This window comes from Hippichthys cyanospilos, chromosome 20 (assembly GCF_059441005.1).
Source record: "Hippichthys cyanospilos isolate Australia breed blue-spotted pipefish chromosome 20, RoL_Hcya_1.0, whole genome shotgun sequence".
NCBI classification, from domain to species: Eukaryota; Metazoa; Chordata; class Actinopteri; order Syngnathiformes; family Syngnathidae; genus Hippichthys; species Hippichthys cyanospilos.
Genome location: NC_142388.1, coordinates 2,317,874 through 2,328,578, shown reverse-complemented (window position 1 = coordinate 2,328,578; position 10,705 = coordinate 2,317,874). Strand labels below are relative to the sequence as shown.

Sequence of the window (10,705 nt, the reverse complement as noted above, 5' to 3'; positions counted from 1 at the left end):
ATCAAATATTTGTTCATGTTTTATTTGAGAAATTTATTTTTTTGTAGAAGAGCGTTTCACGTCGCCAAATGTCATGACGGCAGCCGGAATTGGCCAGCCATCGTCACGTGACTTATGCTGGCCAAACCTCCCCCTCAATCGAAAACGTCTTTTTATTCTTGCCTTTCCTCATTATATGTCTCCCCTCTGCAAACACACCTAGGTGATTGAAATGCTGTTTTTCGTCGTGGTTCAAAAATTATTACAACTCTAGGCTAAAAGCCGAAAGCCGCGCCTAGCGTTATGACGTACCCGGAAGTATAGCCACGTCGCAAAAACCAAACCTTGACTAGTGAAGCGGGTTCTTTCTACACACGAGAAAGCTGCAAATAAACAACAGTAAGGAAATCTGACAGAACTCTTCATTTAATATTAGTTTGCGGGTTCTTGGGTGTTTAGTAATAAACGGCAATTTAATTGAAATCGGAAATCTCAGAGCGTTGGGCGTATCACTTAAGGAGTGTATAGAGTTTGAACTTTGCCTTGTACTTTGACGGTTCTCGTTTCTGTCAGTGTTGATATTAAATCATACTTGAACTGTAACCCTGTTATTTTATTACGAATAAAACCGTCTTTAAACAACCCTTTCTTTAGCCCACCTCTAATTCAGAACAAACTACTGTTCTTATGCTTCGAAATTTATTCCACTTTAATTTAAAAAAACTTTTGGTCCCAAACTCAATGCTGGTTGATTGATGTTTTGTTTATGATTTTATTTCTTTTTCCCCCCAGCGATGGCCTGCTTAAAAGAAGTGTCAAAACTGTCCGAGGTGCACCCCAAACCTCCAGGCTTGGTCTTGCAGTACGGCACAGCTGGTTTCAGGACCAACGCCAGCCATCTGGACCACGTGATGTTCCGAATGGGCCTGCTGGCCACGCTGCGTTCCAGACAAACCAAAGCCGCCATCGGAGTCATGGTCACCGCCTCCCACAACCCTGAGGTGCTTTCCGACCCGTCCCGTTCCTAGTTGACACCCTTCTCCTTCTTAACTTTTCACTTGTCTCGCAGGAGGACAACGGAGTGAAGCTGATTGACCCCATGGGTGAGATGGTGGCGCTCTCTTGGGAGGACTACGCCACCCGGCTGGCCAACGCCGAGCAGAAGGACTTGCTTTCAGTGCTGGAGGACATCATGGAGAAAGAAGACATCGACAAGAGCCAGGCAGCCTTAGTGTTTGTGGGCAAAGACACCAGGTGCGGTTGGAATTGCTGATAATCTGGTTTTATGGTCATTTTCAATATCCTAGTGAGTCCCATCTTATTCATTTTTGTCCACTGTTGTGTCCAAATTGTCTCAGCAGGACAAGGAAACTAATTGTATTCCACTCTAACACATGACACATTATCAGAAAGGCCAGGATGTCCTCTAATATGTACACTAACACTTGGTAGGGCAGCTTGAATTAGTGAAAATATATAAACCATAAACAAATGTCCATTACAAAGGACACAAAGGAATAGGCTGTGACATGAAAATAAAGGCATGTTTTAACAATATTAATACATTCTAAGCCACGTTCAAGTGTAATTTTCAAGTTTCAAATAAATAAAGTTTTTAGGCCCAATGAAATCGACAAACCCTAGACACGTGTGTGATATGAGATGCCAGAAAATGCAAAAAATTGAATAAAACAAAGGCACTTAGGGAGTTTATTCCATTTTGGCATGCAAAACCCATTATGTATAAAGTTACCCAAAAAAAAACAAATAAAAGGAGTGCAGTTCTGTTATTATAGATCAGATTTGTATTTATACCCACATTTTTTTTCTATTGCAGGTTTCCATCTCAATTTATCTTGCAACTTTTCTTTCTTTTAAATCAGACCAGCCAAACAAGAGCTTTTTTTAAGTTAAAAAAAAAAAAAAACACCTAGTACATGGATCTTGATCTATCGCAGGTTTACCTCACATTTTTTCGTGCTATTCTACCTTTTAAGTCGGACCAGACAAAAAAAAAATAGCGATCTTATGTGTTTCCTACCGCGAGTATTTTTGGGAACATAAGCTCCGCGCTAAGTGAGATAACACTGTCAAATACACCAGGCCAATCCAAAATCTCAAATTGTTATTTGCAGGAAATTACAAATATACGTCTATGCGCTTATATTGTCTCTCTACCTGTTTTGCTACACCATTTATGTTCATATACCCCATTGCTTGAATGGTTATGACTGCACAAATATTAGACTATCAATACTAAAGCATTGTATATCTAGTATAAGTGTTAGCGTTAAGATAAACATTCAAAGCGATCTCTTTATTTGATGTTTAGCTTGAGAGTAACATTGAGCTGCACAAACGTCCACAGGAGTAGCAGTGCCAGCCTGTCTCAAGCAGTATTGGACGGTGTGTCCTCATTGGGCGGACGCAGTAAAGGTCGGCGTCACTCACCCGTAAAGTCCAGTGTCCATATAGCTTGAGTCAAGATCTGACCTATTCCTGTGCCTGTGTCCAATAAGACTACGGCTTGGTGACCACGCCGCAGCTGCACTACGTGGTTTGCTGTCACAACACGCAAGGACGCTACGGCGAGGCCACGGTGGAAGGATATTACAAGAAGCTCTGCCAGGCCTTCATCGAGCTCACTAAAAATGTAAGACTAGTATTTTGCGCTCTGTTACTCGAGTAGAAGTAGAGTAATTGTGTGTCTGCACACGTAGACGCCAAACCGCACGGACGACCAGAAGCACCTGACGGTGGACGGCGCCAACGGCATCGGCGCGCTCAAGTTGCGCGAGATGGAGCGCCACCTGAAGAGAGAGTTGCAGATTTTTCTCTTCAACGAAGGCCACGGGAAACTCAACCACCAGTGCGGGGCCGATTTTGTCAAAGTGCAGCAGAAGCCGCCCGCAGGTGCCATTTAGTCATGTCCTCCCTAAATTACATGACTCGTTTTGAATGCGTTTGTCTGATTGAAATGGGTTTTAACTGGAAACATTTCCCAATTTCTCCATTTAAAACAAATTATGAGAAGCAACTTAGTGTCTTTTGTTTTGTATGTTAGGCGTCAAGGTCCAAAACGGCGAGCGCTGCTGTTCATTTGACGGCGACGCCGACCGCATCGTTTACTACTACACCGACTGTGATGGCCGCTTCCACCTGCTGGATGGGGACAAGATAGCCACCCTCATCAGCACCTTCCTCAAAGAGCTGCTCACGCAGGTGTCAACCTCAAGTGTCCACTTTTGGATCATAGAATAAATAACTTCATTATTAATACATATTTCTTTACAAAAAAAAAACAATATAAAGTGCCAGACCTGTTCTGAAAAAATAACTAAATATTTGTCCAAAAATACTAAACATAAAGAGTCCTGTTTTGGGATCATAGTAGAGATCTGTTAACAAAAATAAATCATTAACTTGACAGGTAACGAGGGGTGGCACATGACAAGTTGCATCAAACCATTCTAGTATGGGGGACAATCTGGGTTTTGAAAATGATAAAATTGAATAACCCGCTGAACATTAAATTTGTTTTATTAACTTGTCTTTTCCCGAAACAATGAATTGACAATTATTTTTCAATTTTTTTTGCATGTTTATTTGTTCTTTTTATTTAAAATCTCAAGTACCCCTTGAAGTTCCTTCAAGTACCCCCAATTGAGAACCATATAGGTATTGAGAACCATATTAGGTACTAAAGTACCAGTAATTCATCTATAAAGTAATTGATTAGTTTCATGAATTAAGTACTAAAATAACTGATTACTTTGAACTTACCTGGCATGTTCTCAGGTAGTCAATTACTTTAGGTACTAAAAGTACTAGTAGTTGAACTACAAAATGTACTAAAGTAACATTATAGTAACATTATACTTATAGTGTCTGTATTATAGATAATGCATAACTAATTGCGTTATTGATTTTTTTACTGTGTTGAATAGGTATACGCTTATTATGCAGACTGACTATTGTCCTTTTTTTAAGGCCGGCTTAAATTTGAAAATAGCAGTGGTGCAAACGGCATATGCTAACGGCAGCTCCACACGCTACCTGGAGGACACCATGAAGGTCAGCACTTTTGTTGCTAGCTTCACACAAGTGAAAGGCTAACAGGCTTTTTTTGTGTTCATTTCAGGTGATAGTGAGGTGCACAAAGACGGGAGTGAAGCACCTCCATCATGCCGCGCAGGAGTTTGACACCAGCGTTTACTTTGAGGCCAACGGTCATGGAACAGTAAGTACATTTACCTCACATTTCACTATGTTGCTAACCAGATCAATAGCACTTAGCAATGTTTTTAAAACCTATATTTAATCTTTTGTTGAGTAAAAAAAAGTCTTGTAGAAAGTGCCTGTTGTTGGCCTCCTAACATACTTTTGGCTAAATCACAACTTTTCTTAGATTAAGATTGTAGGTGTGCACAATTTTAATCACAAAATAAACACAATTCGGAATCTGTCCTTTTGCGGTTTGAATCGTGCGCTCTCACGTCTTCAGGTATTTTCAGAGCTGTGTTGTCACAGAGGTGAATAGGGCTTTCCCAAATGTTTCATTGTGTTAGCACCCTCTGCTGGTGAAGTTTTGAGGCAGGGTTTTTCAGAGCACGTGTGCCCAAATGTACTCCTCCTTGACTTAAAAAATGTTTCTCAGCACTGAGTATTCCGGGAGCGCGTAGAAATCTCATGTGAAGCCTGCTTTTGATCCCTTACTTTTAAACGTTAAACTCAGCAGCAATTTCATTGTTCAGGTGTTGTTCAGCCGTGCAGCCGAGGAGAAGATCAGGCAACTGGCTGAGGACGTCAACGTGGACGACACCAGGAAGAGGGCGGCCATTTTACTGCAGCACACAATCAACGTCACCAACCAGGTACAGTACTACCACAATAATACCGATAATACCGACCGAGTCAACGTACAGTAAATAACTTCTCGTTTGCTTTTCCTGCTTTAGACTGTAGGCGACGCCATTTCTGACATGCTGCTGATCGAGGCGGTGCTGGCCTTGAAGGGGATGACGGTGCAGCAGTGGGACGCCATCTATACCGACCTGCCCAATAGGCAGCTCAAAGTCAAGGTAAGGCAAATACGATAAATAGGTAGATTTAGATGTACATACTGTATATAGATATATACAGTAGATAGATATATCTATGGATAGATGGATCTATAGATAAGTCAGTCAGTCCAGTGATACAACGGCATGGTGCGCGTTGCAGGTTTCGGACCGCCGGGTGATCGACACAACCGACGCCGAGAGACGCGCAGTGAGCCCGGCGGGTCTGCAGGACGCCATCGAGGCCTCGGTGGCGAAGTATCGACACGCTCGCTCCTTCGTGAGGCCGTCCGGCACCGAGGACGTGGTCCGAGTTTACGCTGAGGCGGACACTCAGGTGATGATGGCTTTAGCTTGTATGCAATTTGTGGATGCCGCTTATACCCCGTGTGTGTGTGTGTGTGTGTGTGTGTGTGTGTGTGTGTGTGTGTGTGCGCTTGTTTTTTTTTTTTAGGAGAGCGCTGACCGCTTGGCGCACGAAGTGAGCCTTGCAGTGTATCGCCTCGCTGGCGGGGTGGGAGATGAACCAAAACTTTTGCACTAGAACAGCAACAACTCTCTCTGGGTAAAATGCAGTTGCGAATTGACACTTGAAAATGTGATATTTGACTTTACTGAAATGATACTGAAATGATACGATGACATAAAATAAATCAATAATAAACAGTAAGTACCGGTACCATAAAACTAATGATGGTAAAATGAAGCCTCATGAATCACTTGCTATATTTTTTGAAAGCACCCTTGCTTTGGAAATGGAATACATTTCCACTTTCATCTTTAAAAAAGGAGCACGGTCTACAGGAGTTAAGAATCATCACAAGTGGTTCATGAGGCTTCATTTTCCCATCACAACAGAAAGCACATAATTATACTTGACACCTAAAAAAATCCAATCTTTTAATTTGTTTTTCTTAAGGATGATAATTCTATTACTGTACATTGTGAATATTTTGTATTTGTCACGTAAATCCGCACATCTATCCCAGGAGGAAGCTTGATTGCTTACTGAACAGTTCAGAGCTCTTTATGCTTTTTATTGTCCACTCGTTACTTTTTTGTTAATTTCCTGTCTAATATAAATTATGACTCTATACTGTTGATTACAATCAATACTTGAAGTAAAAATCATGTGTTTACATCAGATAGCTAAAGCAAGCAGACATCCTGCTTGACTTTGCCGCCCAAATAAATAATGAACTTCGAAGCAAAATGTCTGTTTTCTGATTAAATTAACACACTGTAAACATTATGAAGACTTGCTCGCTGTTTATTATTCATTTTGGTTGTTAAAACACACACACAGACAGAGGCAAAATTGAGTAGATGAAGAAGGTTACACCTCCATTTATGTGATGTTAAAATTTATTTAGCGTGACTGTAGGACTTTTGGGAGTTAGTTTAGTAGTGATTGCTCCTCAGCCCCTCCAGAAATGGAGTTGGTGTGTTCCTGTGTGGCGCTCTCAGAGGTGCTCTCCATCTGATCTTTTCTACAGAGGAAAAAAAAAGTGACAGTAAACAGATTAATTGCAATTCAATGAATTGATCATGGTAGAGGGATATGTGTGTATTCTTTTTGGAATAGACATTGCAACTCAAGTTTAGCTTATCACATCAATGCAAAGCATCCACAGCATTCACGAAAACACATAACATTCAAGTATGATTTAGAAAGTTCTTAAAAAAACAAATAAACTGAGACATTATCTACCTGATAAGGAGCGTCTTTGTCTCAGATGTCTCTAAGTTTTCATAGTTGGCTGTTGACTGTTCCTCTGTGAGAGCTTCACTGACACTGGGTGCTTCCCAGTCTCCGCCAACCTTCTCTTCTCCCTCAGCTTTTATTTCCACATGAATTTTCTCATCTATGTTAATCTTTTCTTCCTTTAACAAAGCATTTCCATCAGTCTCATCCTCTTCAATCTTCTCATCTCCCTCAACTTTTACGTCCTGAATTTTCTCATCTACCTGGATCCTTTCTTCTTGCAACCCAAAATTCCCATGAGTCTCGTCCTCATCAACTTCCTCATCTCCCTCAGCTTTTACTTCCTTCTGAATTTTCTCATCTACCTGAATTTTGTCTTCCTTTAACCAAACATTCCCATCGGTCTCATTCTTCAGAACCTTCAGAACTTTCTCCTGTACTTCAACCTTCACATCCTCAATGTTCTCATCCTGCGTTGTGGGTTTCTCTGAGTCTTCCAAGGCGTAGAGGGCACTGTCTGAAGGTGCTACCATTGAGGAAACATCACAGGAGGCCGGAGTCATGCTGTGAACGATGGTACTCAGACGGCGGTCTTCACCCTCAATCAGTTTCCTGGCGAATCAAAGGGGGAACAGTAAATTTGGACATGGACAGAAGTATTGGGACGCACCCCTCCTCACCTGTATGTGGTAATCTCGATCTCCAATGCCATCTTGACGTTGAGTAAATTCTGATATTGGTGGAGATGCAAGGCAATCTTCTCCTTAGTCACAGTCAGATCCTGCTTGAGGGCTTCAATGCGCTCCTGAGGTGTGGAAAGTTAACTAAGATGTTGTTTTTTTGTTTAGTTTTTTAAGTGGCGAAACACACAATTTATCGTCATACTTGTAGCTCCTCCTCTTGCTTCTTGTAATTCTCCAATGAATCTCCGATTCGGGTCTCCGATTGCGCATTTCTGGTCGTCAAAGCGTCCAGCTCTCGCTCCTTGTTGAGAATCTTCTCACAAAGACCAAAAAACAAATGTGCGATGTTATAATTTTGTCTCGTTTTTTTTCCTCAAAGCAAATCAGGCATATGAAATACTCACGTCCTTCTTGTAACTCGCCATCTCCTCCCTCAACCCCAGCATGCCATGTGCACGTTTGGCAGATGCATGGCTCAGATCCTGAAACTTTGTTTTGTACCAAGTCTCCATTTCCTGCAGGAGAAAAAAAAAAAAAAAGAAGCTTTGACTATTGGTCAGAGGAAGAACGAGACCGGCAGCCCACCTGGAGGTTTTTGGCCGCAATGCAGTCGTACTGAGAGTGGATCTGCCGGAGAGCCGACGAAAGGTCCGGGACTCCAAAAGACAGGTCGATCTTGGAGGTGGTGGAGTCGAGTTTCTGCAACAGCTCCTCAATTTCCTTTCATTGACACACCACATAAGAGTGAACCTCTTACTCAACTCAATCAATCCCAAAGACGTAATTTTACGTTTTTCAAGAGTCTGGACTTTCAATCCCAGGTACTTCTTTTTTTTTTTTTCCAAAATTGGCTAGATGGCCCAAAAATGGCTGGTACTAAATGAATTAAGAAAAAAGAGAGAAGGAAAAAAAAGGAAGTGATTACACCAGGTAATTAAGATCTCAAGCTTATTTTAGCACCAAAAGCAATCGATTCCTTCAGTACTTTAGTAGTACTTTAGTAGTAAGGTACTTTAGTAATAAAGTAATTGATTTCTTTAGTATTTAATTACCTAAAGTAATTGATTATTTTAGTACACCAGTCAATTGCCTTAAGTAATCAATTACTCAGTGCATTAAATACCAGCTCTTTTTAACCCCTCCTTTCTCCAAACGTTTGAATTAAAAAAATCAAAAATAAGAGGTAAAGACTGCATCCTGGAATGGAAGTCTATGTACACCACGTTTACCCTTGGGTGCATTCTAAATTCTCCACATGAGCTCATTACCTCTTTGTGGACCCTCTGCAGGAACTTGAGTTCCATCTCCAGGTTTTCCAGCTGCTTCTCCAGGGAGAGACGTGCTGAAGTCATTTTATCTACTTCCTGTAACAGGGAGCTTTTTTTAAAGGTGTGTATGTATGTAATAAATTTCAGGGCTGCAACTAATTATTGTATCACTTAATCTAACAATTATATCTTTGATTTGAGGAGAAGGGGCAAAAAAAATCATTTTTTTGTGCATTACCGGGCGAAGGTTGTCCATCTCACTCTCTGCCTTTTTCCTAGCTTCCACTGTCTCTTCATATTTAGTCTTAAGCAGGTCCAGCTGGACCAACATGGCCTCCTTGGCAGCCAAAGACGAGTCCTATCGTTGAAATACAAATAGATGAGTGTGTCTTCAAAGCCACAAATGAGATTGTTTGTATTTTGCACCCTCTGAAGTCTGATTTGATCGGCCGCCCGATTGAGGTCCTGCAGCTGGCCTTCGTACAGCTGCCTGAGGCCCGACGGGCGGACCCGTTGGGTCTTCAGGGCCTCCGTTTCAGCCTCCAGCATCTTGTTTTCAGACTCCAGTGTACGAACCTACATGAACCAATATACAGTATACATATTTTTATATATATATAGAGAGAGAGGGAGAGAGAGAAAATAATATTGGTGCTGACCTTTTCGATGTATACTGCCAAACGGTCATTGAGCGCCATCATGTCCTGCCTCTCACCAGTCCGGGTCAGCATGAAAGCCCGGTTCTCTGCCGAAACCACATCCAAGTCCAGCTTTGGCCCGAGGCCCGTGGACACGCACAGGGCCCGCACACTGGCACTGCCCAAAAAACACACGTTACACAACTGCTTCCAGACAAGCCATGAATTTTCTCCAACCTTTCGGATAAGCCCTTCCGCTCTCTCCGGGCGAGGCTTGCAGATTGCTGTTGGTTCTCCTGACCCGTGAGAGATGCGCTGCACAACGGGATTTGATAGACAGCTGGCATGTCCATGACAGTGCTATCAAACTGACGGCGGTATGAAGACATCTTATCTGGACTGGAACTCATACTTTCGCTTGTTCTTCCGCAGGTCTTTCACAACTTGGGCTGGCATCAGAACGAGACCGTTCCTTATATCCTCGGCCCTTCCCTGGAATTCTGCAGGAATGCCGGAGCTGCCCGGCCCATGAATGTGCAATCAAAAAATTCTATCAAGGTGACGTCAAGCAAGTAGCACAGATGATAGATTGACCTTGTAATTAAATGTGCAGCTGATTTCGGAACATTCAGATGTCTCATCACCAGTCACCAGTACACATGCACTTAGCAAACCCTACACAATGCAGGAAAGCAGATAAATACATAATATTTTGCAATACATTATATTTTTCGACATCTTCCTCATATGTATTCTGTTTCTGTCATTCAATCCACTCCGTAATATGTTCAGAATGTAATTCATTTATTAGTGGTTCTTTATTACTGCCCTTGTTGCTCTATTACTGTTCAGTTTATTATTTGCTCCGTTATGGATTGTAGTCTGCAGTGAACAGAATAAGATTTTTATTGTGTGGTATTACAATTAATATGACAATAAAACTCACGAATCTTGATTTATTACCCATAAAACTGTATTCCAAGAGGTCGGATCAAGTATTTACTTTATAACGCGTTCCAATTTCTGTTTATGAATTTGGTGACGTAATATTAACCAGCTGAGCTGATTGGTCGTAACTGGGCTTTACCGTGACTGTCAAAATTTTTGTTCCGAGATTAATAAAAATGAATGATTTTCTGCTTGATTTGTATTCCACCAACATTTTTTTAAAGAAAGGGGATCAGCTCTTGTCATATCGTACAATTTAGAAATATTTTAAAAAAGGTAAAGCGTATTCTTATTTGAATGAAGTAATGAAGACGACGTTCGTCACCATCGTTACCACGTGTCTTTGTGAGATCAAATTGTATAAAACACACCACTAAAATCATGAATTTATGCTTGGTTTATATTTTTGATCCAAAAGAGTTTT

General features: G+C 41.4%; 2 protein-coding genes across 6 annotated transcripts; one reads left to right on the top strand and one right to left on the bottom strand.

The window, feature by feature from the left end:
- Positions 1-290: 290 nt before the first annotated feature.
- Positions 291-10,477, top strand: pgm3 (phosphoglucomutase 3). Of its 5 annotated transcripts, XR_015863777.1 has the most exons (15): positions 291-378; positions 772-980; positions 1,049-1,233; positions 2,348-2,415; positions 2,499-2,632; positions 2,700-2,892; positions 3,044-3,201; positions 3,970-4,053; positions 4,121-4,219; positions 4,734-4,853; positions 4,938-5,060; positions 5,203-5,376; positions 5,494-8,075; positions 8,717-8,816; positions 9,766-10,477. XR_015863777.1 is itself a non-coding variant. In XM_088403077.1 (13 exons), the coding sequence occupies exons 2-13, from the start codon at positions 774-776 to the stop codon at positions 5,581-5,583; spliced, it is 1,635 nt and encodes a 544-aa protein (XP_088259203.1). In that variant the 5' UTR covers positions 291-378; positions 772-773; the 3' UTR covers positions 5,584-10,477. The 5 variants fall into 5 exon arrangements, 1 of the variants encoding a protein (XP_088259203.1); XR_015863776.1 differs by having other exon boundaries at positions 8,717-10,477; XR_015863775.1 differs by having other exon boundaries at positions 5,494-8,248; positions 8,717-10,477.
- On the bottom strand, positions 6,370-9,981 carry ngs (notochord granular surface). Its single transcript, XM_088403079.1, has 12 exons — positions 9,746-9,981; positions 9,571-9,648; positions 9,355-9,511; positions 9,122-9,271; positions 8,934-9,053; positions 8,696-8,791; positions 8,013-8,147; positions 7,832-7,942; positions 7,630-7,740; positions 7,425-7,549; positions 6,751-7,356; positions 6,370-6,529 (listed from the first exon to the last, which is right to left on the bottom strand). The coding sequence occupies exons 1-12, from the start codon at positions 9,787-9,789 to the stop codon at positions 6,436-6,438; spliced, it is 1,827 nt and encodes a 608-aa protein (XP_088259205.1). The 5' UTR covers positions 9,790-9,981; the 3' UTR covers positions 6,370-6,435.
- Positions 10,478-10,705: the final 228 nt, after the last annotated feature.